The following is a 20,425-nucleotide window of genomic DNA, read 5'->3' on the forward strand; positions in this document are numbered from 1 at the left end:
TTTACTCAAAATAATTCAGAATTTTTGCCGGGCGCTGGTGGCTCACGCCTGTAATCCTAGCTACTCAGGAGGCTGAGATCTGAGGATCGCGGTTCAAAGCCAGCCCGGGCAGGAGAGACCGTGAGACTCCTATCTCCAATAAACCACCAGAAAACCGGAAGTGGCGCTGTAGCTCAAGTGGTAGAGCGCTCGCCTTGAGCTGAAGAGCTGAGGGACAGCGCCCAGGCCCGGAGTTCAAGCCCCATGACCGACAAAAAAAAAAAAAAAAAAAATTCAGAATTTTTGACGGTAATATAGCTATCTTATATATACTATACATGTCTGTGTATAACATGTTGCATGTGTGCATATTTGTATATATATGCACCCTAGATGTAATATAAATGACATTAGGTAGTAACTGAGTTAACTGTAAATCATTTTGTCAGGATTGGCTTTTGCCTTCCATGGTGCTGCATGCCGGTGACCAATGAGAAGAATGAGGCAAGAGACTCTTGAGTTTGAGACGAGCCTGGGCTACACCTTGATTTTTTTTTTAAAAAAAAAAAAAAGGATTTTCTGCTTTTTGTTTATTTTCTATAGATACAGAAACGGGCTAAGGGAGAACAAATGACTTGCTTGTGATTATCTCTGTTCTTTCTCTCTTGTTGCAACAGGCATTACTTAAAGATCCGCTGTACATTGGACTCCGGCAGAAAAGAGTGAGAGGTCCAGATTACGACAACTTTTTGGATGAATTCATGGAGGCGGTTTCTTCCAAGTACGTCTATCTTTATTTCCTCTGTTCTTGGGCTGAACTTTAACAACCTAAAGATACACTAACAAGATAATTACTAAAAAAAAAAAAAACAACAAAAAAAAAAACCTCCTCTTTTGCTACAGTATGGTTTAATAGTTAGACATGATGTGAATGGAAGTGTATGTGTGCGTCTGTCTGTCCTCTCTGCTCCTGACCCTGGCTGGCCAAGCAGCCTCGTCACATGTCAGCCCCTCAAAGCGTTCTCTGTGGCCATACCGAGGACTCTTGTTCGTATGAGAATTTCTGGAGATTCCTGGCTGTTGGGATGCATGGCTGTGGTTAGTGGGACAGAGGAAACCATTCCTTTAAACATTTGTTGGCATCTGCGCCCCTCCCTGGCGCCTGACACCACCTTGTCTTGGCATCTGTGCTACTTTCTGACACTTCTGGGCTCAGAGAAGAAGAAGGAGGGGGGAGAGGGGGAGGGACTAGCATGAGAGGCTAAGTCCTAAGTCCAAAGGTCCAGAATAAAGCAAGAACCAGGGAATCCAATCAGTTCCCGAACTTCCCATTTAATTACAGTATTTGTTTAAAGTGTAGTGCCACATTCTCATCGAACCCAGTTAGCCTTTGGTTCTAGGTTAAGAACCAACTATAAAAGTTTCCCTTTCTTTTCTCCTTTCAAACAGAGACTCCCACTATTATTTTCTTTTCCCTTCCTATTTTAATTTTACTACTCATCATGGCACGCATCTGTCCAGTTCTACATCAATGGTAACACAATGGCAAGAAGAGAATGTGCACTACAAGAATGGGCAAACCAGGGTTTTGTTGATCATTTTATTGATTAATCTAGACTTAAGAAAGTGACAGAGAAAATGGTGACAACACTGACTCAAAAGCATGTTGGATGCTTTATATGAGGCTGGGCATGAACTTCACATCCTTGGGACCTGGGTTTGAATCCCAGCACCTGGGGATTGTGCTTGTTGTTTTTTTTTTAAAGCACAATGAAAAGCCCCTGGTAAAAAACAAAAACCAACTCCTGAAGTGGTCTATTTTTTAAGGACTCTGAATTGGTAAAGATGTTGCACATGCGATATGACAGATGGAAACTCTGACATTAAAATAAACAATGTATCTCACTAGTATAAACAATATCAGCTAACATTCATATTAGACTTACAGTAGTTGTCTTCACACTAGTAAATATTTCTCTTACTTGAGAGTATTATTATTTAAAAAGTTATTTCTGTCGGCCTTCCTTCTCTACAGTAGGTTTTCAGACATTCATTTCAGCTGACCTCTGTTGTTAGTAATTCATACGGCAGGAAGGGCTGTGGCCCCGTAGACAGTGAATGAGCACGTCCTTATGGTGATGGCCCATCTGACAGGGGTGTGAGTAGAGCAGTGGAGTACAGGGAGAGGTCCATCGACCTTCTGTGGTGTCATGTGACATCATGCTGGCCATTTCTAAAGGGGCAAATAGTACTTACTGTCTGTATCTGCACAGTCTTGATACCAATAATTTATCTATTCATCTTTCCGCTTTTTTTTTTTTAAATTAAAGGAGAGAGGTTGTTATGGGACTTGAACTCAGGGCCTGGGTGCTGTCCCTGAGTTCTTTAGCTCAAGTCTAGCACTCTACCATTTTAAGCCACAGCACCACTTCTGGGTTTCTGGTGGTTCATTAGGCTTCCCTGACCAGGCTGGTTGGCTTTAAACTGTGATCCTCAGATCTCAGCCTCCTGAGTAGCCAGTATTACAGACATGAGCCACCAGCACCTGGCTGTTTTGTTATTTTAAGAGCCTGATTATATTCTGCCTCTTGTTTAGTTGTATTATATTTGAAATGACATTCATGAAATGTCTGTATTTCTGATAGAGTCTCATAAAGATCTTTAGGTACTTCCATGACTCCTAGTTTGTTCTAAAGTGTCCCACTTTTTTTTAAATTGCCTTTTGCTGGGCACTGGTGGCTCACACCTGTAATCCTAGCCACTCAGCAGGCTGAGATCTGAGGATCGCAATTCAAAGCCGGCCTACACAGGAAACATCACGAGACTCTTATCTCCAATTAACCACTCAAAAGCCAAAAGTGGAGCTGGGTCTCAAGCAATATGGAGGGTTAACCTTGAGTGAAAAAAGCCAAGGTATAGCACCCAAGTCTTGAGTTCAAGCCCCACTACCAACACCAAAAATAAAAAAATAAAGCAAAAACAGGCACAAGCATAAGACCCTGTCTCAAAAATAACCGAAGCAAAACAAACAAACACACAAAAGGCTAGTGGTGCAGTCCAAGGGGCAGACTCCTGCTCACCAAGCACAAGGCCCCAAGTTCAAAAGCCACTCACTCCTCCGACCTTGCCATGTAACTAAGCTCTCTAATGTCACTGCTCATCTTTCTTTTACGGTCATCCCTAACAGCTAGGAAGCCCTGGGATATAGATGATGTTAGGATAGTTCCACTGTGGCTTTAAAATTTCTTAAGTGTTTTTGTTGATTTAATTTGATGAAGCCCTTGCGTTTTTATTTCATGCCAAAAAAGAGATACTTCTCTTTCTTAGAACTTGGTCTGCAGTTGCATGTGAGCTGGAAGCCACCTCGCTTCTCATGTTGCATTTTGGGCCATCTTCACTCCCACAATTCTGCCATTATTTTAGTAATGTATTCCGAGGGAGGTTTGTCACGCCAGCTGGCAGGCTACCATTTTTTATTGTATAGCCACAGAAACCATTACTACTTAAAAACACATGGGTAGCTTGGTTCTCTGTACAAATAATCTCATCCCTAGAATTAACTGCAGCTGGAGACATACTTGCTTGTGTTTTCTCCTTATAGTGTTTATTTTTAAGAAGTTGTACCAACAGCAGAAAATGAAGTTTTCATCCATTTGAATAATATTTGCAGTTGATCAAATCTCTCATTATTCAAGTTCTCAATAGAGTATATTTGCCAGTTAACATGAGCTACTTTAAAACATATACTTGAGTTATTTGTTATCATACTTCAGCTATACTTATTCATAGAAATAGTTGAGAAGGTCTTATGTTTAAGATTGCATCGGTACAGTTGTTATTTAATTTAAAATGTTCTACCCTGTAAACTCTTAGGTAAGGTTTAGATTGTGACTTAATAGCAAGAGCAATCAGCAATTTGTATAGCTAAGCCGGGCGTGGCCGTGTGCAACCCTGTGCCTCACTGTGGGGAGAGGCCATAAATAGGAGGACTGAAACTAGCTCTGGGCAAAAATCCAAGAGCCTATCAGAAAAATAACTGGGGCAAAGGTGGGCAGGGACGTGGCTTAAGCAGTACAGCCCAAGGTAGCTAGCATAAGGCATCACCAGATGACTATGCCCTGTTACGGCCATTGATCTTTGGGTTTTGTTGCCGTTTTGTGCTGATGTTTGAACTCAGCCTGGGCTGGTTCGACAGGAGCCTAGCTCTCAGCTACATGCTCAGTGTGTTTTGCCTATAGCTGGCTTTTTTTTTTTTTTCTGATAGGATCTTGAGATGTTGGCTAGAACCAGCCTATGATTACTAATCGTTTCTAATGAAAGGAAAATAAATCCTTTTGGACAAGACCATATTTTAAATTTTCTTGTCTCTCTTTTAATGGTTAAAATAAACAGTTATAGGGAAGCACTAGTGTCTAAAAGATGGTTATCTTAATATTAAGGTATACTACTGTGACCGTGGCCGCCGGCACACATGTTATTTGATCTGTCCCGATACTTTTGAGAGCAATAGCCTTGATCCAAGGCTGAGCAGGAGCTACAGGGGTGGAATGTGGTCAGGTGAGGGCTGTAGGGAGCTGCAGGGGTGGAGCGTGGTCAGATGGGGGCTGCAGGGGTGGAATGTGGTCAGATGAGGGCTGTAGGGGTGGAGTGTGGTCAGGTGAGGGCTTCAGGGGGCTGCAGAGGTAGAGCATGGTCAGATGGGGGCTGCAGGGGGCAGCAGTGGTGGAGTGTCCTGTGGTCCAATGTGGCTGTTGCTGCCACTGAGTGCCTGTTGAACTAAAGCCTTGGCTGCGTGCCTGAGTCAGACCAGACCATCCAGTGGCTCGAAGGTGGTCTGAGCTCTGGAGGTTGCCTGTCAGGACTCAAGAAAGTAATCTGCGTGGCTCTAGAGTTATCTTGGCCAGGTTTAATGTTTTTTGTCAGTTATTAATAGTGTCTTTTTTTTTCTGAAGAAGTCATTAGTTTGTGAACTTGATTGATGTTCCTCACACTCACAGGGTTGATTTTCTCCCCTCTTACCCTTCTTCTGCATTTTGGGATTTGGGGGGTGCCAGTCCTGGGGCTTGAACTCAGGGCCGGTGCACTGTCCCTCAGCTCTGGTTGCTCTTATCATGTGAGCCATACCTCTACTCCAGCTTTCTGGTGGTTATTTGGAGATGAGGTCCCTGGACTTGCCCGCCCTGGCTGGCTTCAAACTACCATCCTCAGATCTCCGCCTCCTGAGCAGCCAGGATTTTAGGCCTCGCCACTGGCACTGGCCATTTTTTCTTTCTGCCATTTCTATTGTGGTTGATTTCAAGATGGACTGTGTTACCTTCTTCCACCTCATGGCCTTTATGTCTGCTCCATTTTTCAGATTAGCAGGACAAATCTATACCTGTGTGGTTTCATCTATAAACATTTGAGGCCTTTTTGTATACCACTGGATATTGTGGCTAGCGTATTTAGTTTGGTTTTCCTAAAAGTTTGATGAAACCACAAACCTCTATGGGACACGGTCAGCTGTTCTTCCTTGTGGCCCAAAGCTAACAAAGCCACACGTAGAGAAAAGAGCTTCCCAGTGGGAAGTGGGCCATCGTGTTTCCAAGGCATATGAGGTTTTCTTTTTTCTACTCTCCTATCCAAGGAAGATCAGATTCATTGTTTCTGTATAGCTATTTCTAATGCCAGCTCCTTCCTTCCTTCCTTCCTTCCTTCCTTCCTTCCTTCCTTCCTTCCTTCCTTCCTTCCTTCCTTCCTTCCTTCCTTCCTTCCTTCCTTCTTCCTCTCTCCCTCTGTCCCTCTTCCCCCTTCTCTCTCCAAGCATGGAGCTTGAACTCAGGGCCTAGGTACTATCCCTGAGCTTCTTTTTTGCTCAAGGCTGCATTCTACTACTTGAGTCACAGCACCACTTCCAGCTTTTTCTGAGTAGTTTATCTGAGCTAAGAGTCTCATGGATTTTCTTGCTTGGGTTGGCTTAGAACCACAATCCTCAGATCTCAGCCTCCTGAGTAACTAGGATTATAGGCGTGAGTCACCAGTGCCAGGCTATGCCATCTCTTTCTATCTTTCCACCTTGCCAGTGAACACAACAGGTAGGTCATAAAAGGACTACAAGTGATAGGTATTAGTATGTGTGTATTTATCTTCCAAAGCACATTTGAGGTGAATAAATACATGTTAGATTTGTCTTTATCCCTGTCTAGCTGTGGGTAAGAGAGTTTCAGCAAGTCCCATCTGCTGTTTGTGTCTGGATGTGGTGTAACACTTTCCTGCTCTCTGTGTCTGGTCCTATAGTACTGTAACCAATGACATGAATTCCAGCATTCTGTAACCTGGGTTTATACTGGCTGTGTCCAGTTTTCATGAGTCTTGTGAATGTATTCTGCCATGATTCCCTGTTTTCATTACTAGAATGTACTGCAAGGCACAGAACATCATTGTCAAGGGAGTATTTTTGTTTGTTTGTTTACTATGCTACATTATTTTGTACTGAGAAGTAGATATAAAGTCACTACTGTTGAAACCATTCTTTAGACATCAAATCTGACCTTTATCAAGCTACAAGGCCCTAACATAAACCAGAGAAACATAATTTCCCAAATCCATGGCTTTACCTAAAGTAAACTAAAGATTTGATTAATTATATAGACAAATTTAAGGTTTAGTCTGAAGTGTTTCTCTGCATGTATGGAAGGTGTATTTAAGAATGTCAAGATTTCTGCCTTAAGTGGTAAAGAGCCTTAAAGTTGGGGTTCTGTGGCAGTGCTGGGAATGTGCACCCTGTGCCCACATTCAGAGCTAGTCTGGATCTCAGAATCCAGTGATGACATGATGCGTCACTGTGAGGCAGAGAACATGTTTAATTGCCACATTTTATAATTACATTTGACATATAATTACACTTGAGGAATAAACTTCGTGTTCAGCATTTAAAATACCTTTGTTTTGGCTTTACATGAACTTTAGTTTTCCATTGCTCTAAAAATTTTATTTCACAGAAACTTGAAAGACAAAAAATATTTTTACAGTTTTGATTTGCCTTGCATTATATTTGTTTGCATTGTCAACCTCAATGGAAATTCATAATACGAAGTACTATCAGAGGAAAAATAGTGCATGGTAAAATAACTGAATGCTTGCAAGAACGAGAAGATGGAGGCCGACATAAGCCATTCACACCACACAACTACACTGGCTTTAATTCTCTCCTTTTTCTCTATCAGTATCACCTGATGAATCCCAAAGGAAAGACGGGTATCATTGTTTAGCATCTTCTGTGATCTCCACTGTTGTCCCATGTATTTATATATTTTTAATGCTTATTTTTTTATTTTGTGGTTTTGCATGAATTCATAGGAGTGATTAATTAATAGGATGGATTTTTTTTCCAACTGGAGAAACTTTTTTTCTTATTGTCCTTTTAATTAAAAAATTTAAATGACTGTAGTTATTTAAATTATAGTGAACAGGGATTGCTGGAGTCATTACAAAACTCTAGGCATGATTTCCAAGGTGGTGTTTTGCTACTCAGTCTTATTCACAATTTGTAGTTTGTCCCAAAGCCATGTATTTATATTTAAATTCAAGCCCCAGAGTTCAAGCCCCACGACAAAAAAAAAAACAAAAAACAACCAGATTAATTACTAAATCCATTCAGGAAATTCCTCTGTAATCTCTTTCATCCACTTTGGTAAGCATGGCCCAACTCCTGGGACCTGAGCCTACCATTTTCTGTCTGTCACCACCGCAGTGAGTACGGGTCTCCCTTACCCCTTCCTTAATGGCTTCTACCTGCACGTCTCCTTCCGACCCGATGTGTATGCCTCGCCTTCCTGCCTTTCCACCTCCCACCTCTCCGTATACAGAACAAATTTTATAAAGAACATTTAATATAGAACAAATTTTAGTTTCTGGGTGTATGTGGGGACAACTGCCCAAAAGTGATTCTGAATCCTTGAGTGTTTCAGTTCCCTATGGATTTTCAGAGGGTCAAACTTCACATTGCTTCATAAATGAATAACACAGAGTGATTGTATATCTACTTAATTTTTGAAGCATAAATATTTCCATGAAAAATATTTTATGGAAAGTAAAATGTTAGCCATATATATTTCATATTTAATATAGAATATAATCTAAAGTAAATTTCAGGGTAACTTGATGTTAATTCTTTTATAGCTGTTTTAATGGAAAAGTTCTGGCACCAATGTAGTTCATAAAGGCCGTTTTTGTTGCATTGAGCACTCTGAGTCTATGAGCACTCCGAGTCTAACTTCTAATATAAACACATTTTTGGAATATTCTGTTTCATAAGAAATCAATTTCCTTAGAATATCTGACCTCCTTAGTTGATCGTTTGTATATTTTCCTATTATAAACACAAGAGAATTTGCTTTTAAGTGTACCTTTAACACGAAACTTAGCCGGCATAAATGTTAGATGCTAAAGAGAATTCTTTTTTAGGGAACTCTTTTTCTTTTTTGTCTTTTCTTTTTTGGTACTGGAGATCAAACCCAGGACGTTGCACTTGCTGAGCAAGCACTTTGCCACTGAGCCACATCCCGGCCCTTAAAGAACACTTTTTAAAACAAATGCTCAGCTGCCTTGGCTTTGAATTGTTTCTCAACATTCAAAATAATCTCTCAGTAAACAAGTTGACTCTCCATGTGCATTCCTGTGTAGTAGACTTCAGTCTTCAAAAGTTGAAGCAGATCTTTCTCTGTTGCTATCAAGAGAACACAGTGGATTAAAAGCTAAAGAAGAATTATTTCTTCTCACTTTTCTATGACACATAAAAAATCACCTGGTCTCTTTCCACACATATAATAACACAAATAACTATCACAATAACTAGTACATTTTTCAGATAGGTACCAAGATCAGTTGTAAGACCCCTCTGTGAGATTCCTATCATTATTCACCCATTCTCACAGAAAGGAAAACAAAGCACAGAGAGATTAAGTAACTTCCTACCACCACCCAGCCAGGAAAGCCTAGGCCAAGATTCATTGAAGCTATTTCTTCTCCTCCATGATGCTCAGTGCTTCTCTTCCTCCCTCCTCTGATCCAGTCTTTCCTCCGTGCCTGCCTTTCCTAGTTCAGCTTTTTCTCCTGTAAAACTCCATCTTGCTGCAGCAGTGTCCCTTTCTCTGGTTTATTTTTCTCCATATTGCCTCTAACCTTAAGACTCATTACTAATTTAATATTATGCTTGCACAAAAAAAAATGAAAAGTACGAAGGCAGGGATTTTTATCTATTCTGTCAGGGCTGTACCACAGAGCTTGAGTCCTAGCAAGCACATGGGACACATGTGTTGGATGCATCCGGGTTTTTTTCTGTGGAAGAGTAGTCTAATATTCAATTTGCCTTTTCTTCAGAGCCACACTCTAGGAGGTCACACCTGGAGACAGAGGTTTTCACTCAGCTTATTTTGATTCCCTTCCTTCCTTCCTTCCTTCCTTCCTTCCTTCCTTCCTTCCTTCCTTCCTTCCTTCCTTCCTTCCTTCCTTCCTTCTTTCTTTCTTTCTTTCTTTCTTTCTTTCTTTCTTTCTTTCTTTCTTTCTTTCTTTCGTCAGTCGTGGGGCTTGAACTCTGGGCCTGGGTGCTGTCCCTCAGCTCTTTAGCTCTACCACTTGAGCTATAGCACCACTTCCTGTTTTCTGGTTTATTGGAGATAAGAGTTTCACGGACTTTCCTGCCCGGGCTGGCTTTGAACTGCGATCCTCAGATCTCAGCCTCCTGAGTAGCTAGGATTACAGGCATGAGCCACTGGTGCCCGGCTCACATTATTTCTTAATAATTAGAAAATTGTACTAAGTATCCACTTTTATCGAGCATCCAGGATGGTTAAGTCTGCATCTGTGGCTGCAAAGCTTTCAAAGTATTTTTTCCACAAGTAAATAAATGTGTGAAATAAATGTTCCAAACATCTATATAGCTGGTGTCTCAACTGTGAGATAGTTCCTTGCTGTGCTATTTATTTATTTATTTATTTATTTATTTATTTATTTATTTATTTATTTATTTATGTGCCAGTTCTGGGGCTTGAACTTAGGGCCTGGGCACTGTTCCTGAGCTTTTTTTTTTGGTACAAGGCTAGTGCTCTACCAGTTAAGCCATAGCTCTGCTTCTGGCTCCTTCACAGTTAATTGGAGATGAGTCTCACCAGTTTTGCTGCCTGGACTTCTTTTGAACCATGATCTTCATATCCCAGCCTCCAGAGTAGCTGGGATTACAGGTGTGTGCTACCAGCACCAGCCCTTGCGGTGCTCTCAAATGCTTCCATGAAGTAAGACTTCACAAATGCAAATTAATACAGGGAAGTGCATTATATTTGTGAGATGAATGTTAAACCAAGCTCACAAATAGTTCCAAGTGTTTCCTGATCTTTGGCGGGTATTAAATACCATTCCTGTTTGTTTTTTTTTTTAACATTGTTTCATTCGACCAGCAGAGGAGCACTTGAGTGCTGTGTAACTCTATAATGGTAGTTGGCTGTAACAAGGAGCACTTGAGTGCTGTGTAACACTGCAATGGTTGGGTTGTCCAGCGCCCTTGTAGCATCCTGAGTGGGTATGAGCACAGTGACTACAGGATTGCCTTAAGCAGCTCCCCCGGTCTCGAGTGATAGACACTATATACAGTCAGTGTAGAAGAGGCTATGAAATTCTGCCCTGCTTCTACTTGTTTAGCCAGTGTGGTCGTTGTTTTAATTCTTCCACTAATGCGGATGGCCTTTTTTGGTTTATTTAAAAATTTTCACCATCTTGCCAAAGAACAGCAAAAAACTGCAGTTGGACCAGGTGCTGGTGGCTCACATCTGTAATCCCAGCTACTCAGGAGGCTGAGATCTGAGGATCAAGATTCTAAGACAGCCTGGGCAGGAAAAGTCCTTGAGACTTTGATCTCCAATTAATCAGCAAAAAAGACAAAAGTGGAGCTGTGGCTCAAGTTGTAAAGCACCAGCTTTAACTGAAAATGCTAAGGAAATGGCATAGGCCCTGAGTTCAAGCCCTACTATAGGTATGTGTACACACACACACACACACACACACACACACACACACACACACACACACACACTCACTAAAATAGCAGTTGATGAAGCCAAAATATAAACATACATATCTCCTAAAGACAAGTGTGTTAGATACCGAAAAAAAACCAAAAACCAAAAAACATCAAAGGACAGAAAGTTAATTCGGGTAAGGAGAGGCAAACATTAGCCTTAGATTTATTTTCTCCCTGTCCTAGCCTATCAGTTACATTTTCTCTTTTTTTTTTCTTTCTTTCTTTCTTTCTTTTTTTTTTTTTTTTGGTCTGCCATGGGGCCTGAATTCTGGGCCTGGGCACTGTCCCTCAGCTCTTCAGCTCAAGGCTAGCACTCTACCACTGGGCTACCTTCCCAGCCCCAGTTACATTTTTCTTTAACAAAATGTATAGTAATGACCTAAGAGTTTGCAGTATTCATCTATAACAAATCTGTCTTCTGATAATACAGAGCTGCCTCCTGGGTATTATAGGCGTATGTGACCATGTGTGACTGCATCACAGCTCTGCGTGCTCTCAGCTGATCCACCACCAGCCAAGCCACCGTCACCAGTGCACTCTAGCCCTCATTGTTTTCAGTAGATTGTTGTCTATGAGGCCATTTAGAAAAAGGGGATTTCTTTTACCTTCACTTATTCCTTCTCTAATATCCTTTTATGTATTTTCAGTACCCTTTATCTTTTTCAACCTCTGTGATTTTCCTTCTCTCTGAAACACTTCTCGTAACACTTCTTGTGAGGCAGTTCTACTGACAATACATTTTCTTACCTTTTGTCTAAGAAGTCATTATTTCTTTTATACATTTGTGTGTGTATGTGTGCATGTACGTGCCAGTCCTGGAGCTTGAACTCAGGGCGCAGGTGCTGTGTATGAGCTTTCATGTACCTCTCAAGGTTAGTGCTCTACTATTTGAGCCTCAGCTCTACTTCCACTGGTTAATTGGAGATAAGAGTCTCAGGGACTTCCTTGCCTGGGCTGGCTTCGAACCATGATCCTCAGATTTTAGCCTCCTGAGAATCTAGGATTACAGGCATTAACCACTGGCATCCAGCTTTTGTCCAGCTTATTTCTCCTACTCTTTTGAAGGTTATTCCATGGTTAAATATCTGTGTAGTGTGATTTTCTTGCAGTACTTTTTTCATTCGTGTGTGTGTGTGTGTGTGTGTGTGTGTGTGTGTGTGTGTGTGTGTGATTTCTGAAGTGGTTCAATACCATTTTCCTTCTTGCCCTGGTAAGTATTTTTTTTTTAATTTGACATATTTCAAGATTTTTCCTTTTTGTCTTCAGTTTTCTGCAGTTTGATGTTGATGTGTTAGATAGATTTTCTTTTTTGATATTTATTCTTTCTGATCTCTGAGCGTTTGTGATCTACAAATTGGTATGTCATTAAATCTGTACAATTTTCATCCATTATTATGTCAGGCAGTTGCTCTGTTCCTTTCTTCTCTCTCTGTGTTTCATGTTCTCATTGTCCCTGAGTTCTTCACTATTCACTGTTTCTTCTACCTTTCTAATTCTCTTGATATTTCAGTTTGGGGAGTTTGCATTGACATTTTTTTAAGCTTATGTATTCTTCTTCCCCTGTGTCTGGTGTGCTGATGATTCCGTCAAAGGCAATCTTTAGGCCTGTTTCTGTGACTTGGATTTTTAGCATTTCCTTTTGGTTCTTAGATTTTCCATCCCTGTTAACATTACCCATATGTTCCTGCATGCTGTCCATTTTTCCATTAGAGTGTTTAGCATATTAATCATAGTTATTTTAAGTTCAAAGTCTGATTACTCCGAAGTTTCTGCCATGTCCCAATCTTGTTGTGATTGTGGTGGTGTCTTTTGGACTTCCTCCCTGTCCTGTCGCGTGCTTTGCACTATTGTTAAAAGCTGAACACAGCGTCGGGGGTGAAAAGAGCTGAGGTAGACATATCTTTGGGATGATGGTGGTGTTTGTTTGTCTGGCTGAGGGTTAGGTTGTGTTTGCTGTTTGCCTTTTCTATGGAGTCAGAGGATAGAATTACTCCCTGTCCTCAGTATCAGCCTTACAGATGTCGGGTTGTTGTGTTGTGGGACGTTGAAGGCTTGTAAATTGACATTCCGAGATTGCTTGTTATCCAGGAGGTGGAGAAAGTGACGATCAGGTGTTGGAGAATGATTGAATTATTTTTTATGGTTAGATTTCAGTCTTCTAGTGAGCTGGAAGTGAGTATCGTCTTTCCTGTATTAAAAGGTAGAAGAGGCCAGGTGCTGGTGGCTCACATCTGTAATCCTAGCCACTCAAGAGGCTAAGATCTGAGGAATGAAGTTCAAGGCCAGCCTGGGCAGGAGAGTCCATGAGACTCTTAGCTGTCATTAACTACCAAAAAGCTGGATATGGAGCTGTGGCTCACATGGTAGAGGACCAGCCTTGAGCAAAGAAGCTCAGAGACAGGGCTCTGCCCTGAGGTCAAGCCGCAGAAATGGTGTACATATGAAAAAGGTAGAAAAGGCTGACATTGGATTTTTACCTTCCCAAGTTTAGATTTTGGTAAGACTGTGTTAAATAAGGTTCTGGTAAATATATAACTACTAGTCAGATAGTGGAGAGGTGTTGGTAAGTGGAGGAAAGGGGGAGTTTCAGGACAGAAGAGGCTGGTGGACCCCTGGCAGCGGCGAGTGGCGTGGGAAGGCCTGGGAAGGTTGTGGGTGTGAGCTGTGGTATGTTGACACAGACAGAAACCCAGCTCCTCACCTGTAGCCTTGGAGAGGCATGGCAGAGTGAAATGTAATAGGAATAGATGGGGTTCTTAACTTCCAGGTAAACTCAGGAAACAGATTCTTGTCAGCTGATACAAAATGAAAATGGGAACAATTTTACTTGATTTGGCACTGTGGAAATTAGTCATTTAAATATATTAGGATGTATTCATGACTAGATTTCAGTCTTGTAATGAGCCATATGTGTGCCTGTCTGTCTGTCTGTCTATATCTATCTATCTATCTATCTATCTATCTATCTATCTATCTATCTATCTATCTATCTATCTATCTATCTATCTATCTAATCTATCTATCTATCTATCTATCTATCTATCTATCTATCTATCTATCTATCTATCTATCTATCTATGGCAGTAGTGGGGACTAAACTACTGGCCTTGTACCTGCTAAGCAGATGGTTTACCCTCAAGCCACATCCCCAGTCCCCTCCACCCTTTGAGTTTTAGTTACTGTTAGTGTCTTTGTTTATACCCAAGCCATCCTAGGATTTGAATTCTCCTACTAACTTCCCCTGCAGCTAGAATGAAGTGTGCACACTACCACAGCTTTTTTTCATTAGTTGAGATGGGGTCGCATAAACATTTTTGTTCTGGCTGGTCTTGAACCACAGTTCCTACTTACCCTACCAAGTTGCTGGGATTACAGGGGTTACTTACCCAGTCCAGCTTCCAGGATCATTGTATTTGAAGAGCACAAAGGAAAATCAACCTCTATCATTTTATTGATGAAAAGTACTTTATTTTAGGAAGAAACCTCTTACCAATCATGGAATGTTCTTTTTGGTGCCAGCATTGGATCTTGAGCTCAGGGCCTTGTGCACTCATTTGTGCTTTCTACTCATGTTTGGCACTCCAGTACTGAAGCCTCTTTACTTCTGGAATGTTCGTTTCATTTATGAAATAATACTTGGTTTTCAGGGTTTTTGCTGAAAATGCAAGTTATAGGTTAGGGTAGCAGATCGTTTTACAGTTTTTAAAATATATTACTAGGGCTGAGAATGTGGCTTCATGGTAGAGTGCTTGCCTACCATGCATAAGTCCCAGGTTCAATTCTTCAGTACCACATAAACAGAAAAAGCTAAAAGTGGCACTGTGGCTCAAATGGTAATACAGAAGCCTTGAGCAAATGAAGCTCAGAGACAGTGCCCAGGCCTGAGATCAAGCCCCAGGACTGGCAAAAAAGAATTATTAAAAATTAGGAGCAGTAAGGAACCTGGAAGCAGTCTCTCAGCTTAGGTTTCAGCTAGAACAGCCTAGAAAGAAGAGCATTTCTGAGGCTCCTCAGGATTTTACAAAATGTTTTCACTTCTTATTTGGTGTCTACTTCTCCTTGGGTACTGGGCATTGAACCTGGAGCCCATATCATTCAGCTAAAGCCCTGTTTGTGTCATCTATAGAAGGCACAATTTGAAAGTCCCTAAAAGTGCTACTTGATGGCAGTTATTTTGCCTTTGTTTCAAGGAACTATTAGTTGCTTTTACAGAATGAGTCTACACGTGAAGAGCAGTCCTTCAAGTATTTATGCAAATACCATTCCCATCCAATGGATGTGAGTTTTGTAACCACAGTAAACAATCCGCATACACCTGATACTTCTGTAAAGAAAGATGAACTCCATGATGTAAGATGCACGTGTCCAGTTCTGAGGAATGCTCTGACTCGGAGTTTGCTGGCTTTGAGAATAAGGAGCTGATGGCATTGTCTTTCCAGTCACCCCAAGTCAAGCAGGGCACAGCTGGCCTGTTTCAGGGAAAACTGGGGGATTACTTAAAAACAAAATGTATACATCTCCCCAACCTTTCATCTTATGTCTTTTGTTTCATTTTCAGAAAGTTTTTTTTTTTAAGAACACCTTATGTATGTTGGTTTTAAGGCCTGGAATATTGCATTTATATACAAACTAAAGTATATTGCTTCCTATTTGTTTCATATAATGCTGGAAATTGGTGCTGTTAAGATTCAGTGCATTAACCGTATGGTGCCTATTATTTGAAGGAAAAATGTCTTGGATTTGTCTTTTGTAGCCTTATCAAGGATACTTCATCTCTTTATCTGGCGAGCTGGTGTAATGTACTTGGCAAATATTGCCCTTGCTGGTTGGGAGAATGGAACTTGGGCCTGCAGTCCTGTCTTCACTAACGATGTGACAGACCGCTCTGCCTCTCTTTTGCAGTAACTGCCATGCTTCTTCTGGACTGCGGGGGGTTAAAATTCATGAGCCGTGCTCTGCTTTCTGGGTACCACAGAGTCCACCAAGTCCTGCTGCTTTCTCTATGTGGGTGGGATGCAGACATGACTCACACAGCTCCTATGGGGAGTGCTGCGTGCACTGCACTTGTGATGTGAGAGAGCTCTGCTAGCTTCCAGGACAGGGACGCTGAGCCAGCATCTCCTGCCTTCTGCGTGGCTGCACATGCCCACTTCTGTAGGCTCAGACAGAGCAAAGCCTACGAAAAGAGATTTGGGGGTGTGTGTGGCTCAGTTGGTAGAGCACTGAACAATGAGCAACAGGTGTCAGGTACCAGGTTCGAGTCCAGGTCTTGGACTAAAAAGAAAAAGAAAAGAGATTCTGGTTCTTTCACCAAACTGTGGCAGTTTGCCACTCACTTAATTTCAGTTTGTCAGTCAGTTAATGTCAATTGTCTCTCAGTTTCATGAAAAATTTAAAGACGTGGTTAAAAAAAAAAGGTCCTTTCTGAATTTTGTGGAACAGTGTAAAATTATTTATTGTTGAATCTAGCTTTGGAAAGAGAGCTCCTGCAGGGTCTTGAAACAGGAGTACCACAGACTCTGGGCCCATTCCTTCTTGAGAAATCTTTACTTTGCATTGAACTGAAAAGATCTGTCCTTGACATTTTGGGGTTCGATATTTTCCCTCTACTCCTTAGCCAATTAAAATCCAAATCTGTTTCTTAAAAGCCAAAAATTAAAGTTTTTGGCTTCGATGGAGCATAAACTTGGGTCTTTAAATTTTCTTTCTCCAAGAAAATGACATCCTCATTTTATTTAGTAGCATAGAATAATATTTCCCACATTCCATGATCCTTATTATAAACTGCTGAGCAATTTTGAACTTATCATACCGTATTTCAAGAGTTCCTGAGGCAGGGTGGTTTCCATATTATTTTCAACACTTGAGGGCTATGGAATTAAACAGGAACGAGAAACCCCATATGCCACCCCCTTTTTAGAGAGCATTGGTTTACAGTAGAACGTTGGGGTTGTGAGCTCTCCAATGCTGAGTACAGAAACACGTCTGTTCTGCTTTGCTTAGTATTTCACATGCCATTTGGTCAGCGTTGTTTGTTTTTGCAGAATGTCAGTCCTGAGGAATGGACTTTCTCAGATGTTTTTGATCACTGAAGGGTAGAGTGATAGCTTTGGACGGTATGGTGATAACTTTGGCAAGAGGACAGTAAGAGCAATAAGCAAATAGGATTTGTCTTGAATAATACTGAGCTCTTGGTTTATTTCCCTGAGGTTTTAGAGAGGAGAGGATATTTGAATTCTGGTAGTAGGTCATTGAATCAGAAATCTGGGCCTTCGTCCCTTCTGGATGGCACTGAGCAAAGGAATACAATAAGGAAAGGGAAATGGTATCTTAGAAAAGCAGCTGTGGTTAGATGAGAAGTCTGCGGGAATTTGTTATGCAAATCACGTAGAGTATGATAATGTCACGTATTGTACACAGAAGCAGCTAGGACAAGTCTGCTCTGTTCCACAGCACGCTGCAAGGTCTTTTATTTTGAGGAACTGTGTGATTTTCCCTTCCCTTTAGGTGGATTAAAGAATGAGACACTCGATACTTGTACACAGGGCTGACAGCCCCTCTAGACCCCAACTTGGACTCGGGGGGTCAGGTGGGGCTTGAGAAGCACAGAGAGGTTCTTTTCCTTGCTTTGGAGATAGAATGTGTAGAGTGAGACAAAAGATATTTGAAGAAATACATGGAGACTTTTATTTTTCTGAGTCCCTCTGCATTCCAGAAGCTTCCATTTGGCCACACTCCTAGTTTTAAAACTGAAGGTAAGAATTATGATAAATCTGTTTGACTAGGTCATTCTTGAAGTCTCACTGCTTTCTCCAAAGTCTCACCAACCTGCAAAACAATCCAGTAGTTTCCCAAACCTCAAACCCCGAGTGGTAGAGGGGAAGGTTTAGAACGTGCACTAGAAGCTGACGGAAAGGTTAGTGTTGCATCTGAGATTCTGCTGGCCTCACCTGCAGCCATGATGTTAGGAACTCATCTCTGAGGAAGCGGCCGGTGACCGCGGCGGGGTTTCCCACCGGGGCAGTCTCAGACACCAGTCTGGTGACAAATAACAAAACCACACTGGGCATGCGTTGGCTCTTCGTGTGCCAGAGGTGCTGCACACCTGAGGGAGGGGGATGGAGGCCTTGCAGAGAGGGTTTTAAGTCGTTGCTGCTGTTTTATTTTTTTAATTTGAAGTAAGTGTAACACAATGTCAGTCTTCCACAATCTTGGTCTCTGGTGATTTTCTTTTGGGTTGGGGGTGCTTTCAGGTTGGGGAGGGCCTGTGGTTCCATCTGCAGCCCCCCCCACTCCCTTGAAGAAAAGTCCTCTCCCGTGACCAGTGGACCTCCAGCCTGTGCTGACCCCGTGTGCTCGCTCGCCTTGTGAGGTGATTACACGGGCACATTACCCTCGACTTGAATCATATGGACCAATTTCCATGACTCTGTTGTCTAATGGTGGTTATTGACTTTCAACTTTGTTTTTTCTTTTCTTTTCTTTTTTTTACTTGTGTTGGTCCTGGAGCTTGAACCCCGGGCCTGAGAGCTGTTCCTGAGCCTGTCTGGCTCAAGGCCAGTGCTCTACCACTTGAGCTACCATAGCGCTGCTTCCTGACTTTCAATTTGTTTATTTTAAGGAGTTATGCACACAAAGCACTGTTTTATTTTTGCACTTTGTTTTTTGTTTGTTTGTTTGTTTTTAGGCTAGTAATCAAATCAGCTGCCTGTTGTTTACGAAATCTATAGGCTCTGCTCCTGCTCTGAATTTACTCTAGACCTGCATTATCTCCTCCATGGCCTCCTTTGCTTTCATATTTCTGGCAAAGCTCGTGAGCAGGATCCCAATGCAGAATTCATGGTTTTTTGTTTTTTTCCATACCGGCTTTTCTACCTGAGGTTTCCAGTACTTCCTTCCTTCCTTCCTTTCTTCCCTCCTTCCTTCCTTCCTTCCTTCCTTCCTTCCTTCCTTCCTTCCTTCCTTTCTTCCTTCCTTCCTTCCTTCCTTCCATCATACCCTGTACTTACCAAGTTATCAAGTACAAAGCTTAGAATTCACCTTTCAAGTCTCCTTCCTCGCCACCCGCTCTCCTCGCTTGGAATCGCCAGTTCTGTCTTCCAAACCCATCTCCCACACTGTCTTCTCACCTCCGTTGGTAGATGTGGGCATGGCATCTGCTGCAGCCTTGTATTAATGAACTGCCTGAGTCTCCTTGTGCACCTTGATTGTGAAGACGTAGTGTGGAAAGAAATTGCCCCTGTCGCCCTCCTGCTGTCCTCCTCCTTTTAGATCCAAGTGGGCCCTTTGAATCCTGATGACAGGCACAGGGCTGTCTGCCCTGTTTGCCTTCTGCCTCAGTTCTCGCCTCTTTGCCTTTCACACTCAGTGCTGCAGTTGCTTTTCATTTATCTCGCTGCCTGGAATGTGTGAATGTGTTCACTACCTAGAAAGTCTTCCTCAAAACCAGGCGCTCTCCTGTGTGGGCGCAGCCTGGCACCCTGAGGAAAGCCTTGCTTACCCCTTCCCTGCTCTGTATCCTGGTACCAGCCTCTCCTCCACTTTGGCCCTCGTTCCATCACCCATGTACCTTCCACAATACCATGAGCTCCGTGAGGGGCAATATCCTTAAGCTGCATGGTGGTATCTTCCAGTAATCTAAGAGTTAGGGAGGCTGAGACAGGAGGATCAGGAGTTTGAGGCCAGTTGGACTACATATTAAATGAAGTATAGTCTATCCAGTGACAACAGACCTATAAAACCCAGACCAAAAGAGTGACATAATTCAAGTGTTCTCATCTCCAAGATCACTTAGGAAAACATTTCATTGCCGATTCTCTTGCTGGAGGGGTGGAGCTTGGGGGAAGAGTAAGGCTCACCACAGTGTCAGCTTCACAGTGCCCCGTGGGGACACCGGGGGAGGGGATGGGGGGAAGGCATGTCGGGAGGATAGAAGAGGAGGGTGACAAAAGAAGCAGTGGGTACATGTTACACAGGAGTACAGCTGCAAGTAGTACACACAGGAGCACTGTAGTGAATGAATTAATGGGGGCGTAACAGAGTCTTCCTCACACCGAGGGTGGATGTGGGCAGTGTCTCTCGTGGCTGAGGGTAGATGTGGGCGTTGGTCATGCCAGGAAGGTTTTGGCAGATTCATCAATGCCACAGAAGCCGAGTCTGCATGTTTAGATGTGCATGCTATGGGTGGTGTTTCTGTTACCTCTAAAGACATTGACACCCACTACTTTATGCCATATTTTGATCACTAAATAGTAGGTTCTTTTCATGGCATGTGGAGTTGCCTCAGCTGACGTTCTGGAGTTCCCTTTCATATAATTTCACGGTGAGAGGTGCCTCCTCTCATTACAGGACACCCACCCGTCCATGGGCAAGTAGATCCATGCCCTCGTGGAA

At 42.2% G+C, this 20,425-nt stretch overlaps 1 protein-coding gene across 1 annotated transcript in view; it reads left to right on the forward strand.

Moving 5' to 3' along the window:
- Window positions 1-20,425, forward strand: part of Me1 (malic enzyme 1) — a 106,781-nt gene that overhangs the window by 55,430 nt on the left and 30,926 nt on the right. The window contains exon 6 of the mRNA XM_070011038.1: window positions 657-760. Coding sequence (XP_069867139.1) covers window positions 657-760 — 104 coding nt within the window. The remainder of the gene's footprint in view (window positions 1-656; window positions 761-20,425) is intronic.

Source organism: Dipodomys merriami, unplaced genomic scaffold, assembly GCF_024711535.1.
Source record: "Dipodomys merriami isolate MVZ:Mamm:240054 unplaced genomic scaffold, mDipMer1.0.p SCAF_8, whole genome shotgun sequence".
Lineage (NCBI taxonomy): Eukaryota > Metazoa > Chordata > Mammalia > Rodentia > Heteromyidae > Dipodomys > Dipodomys merriami.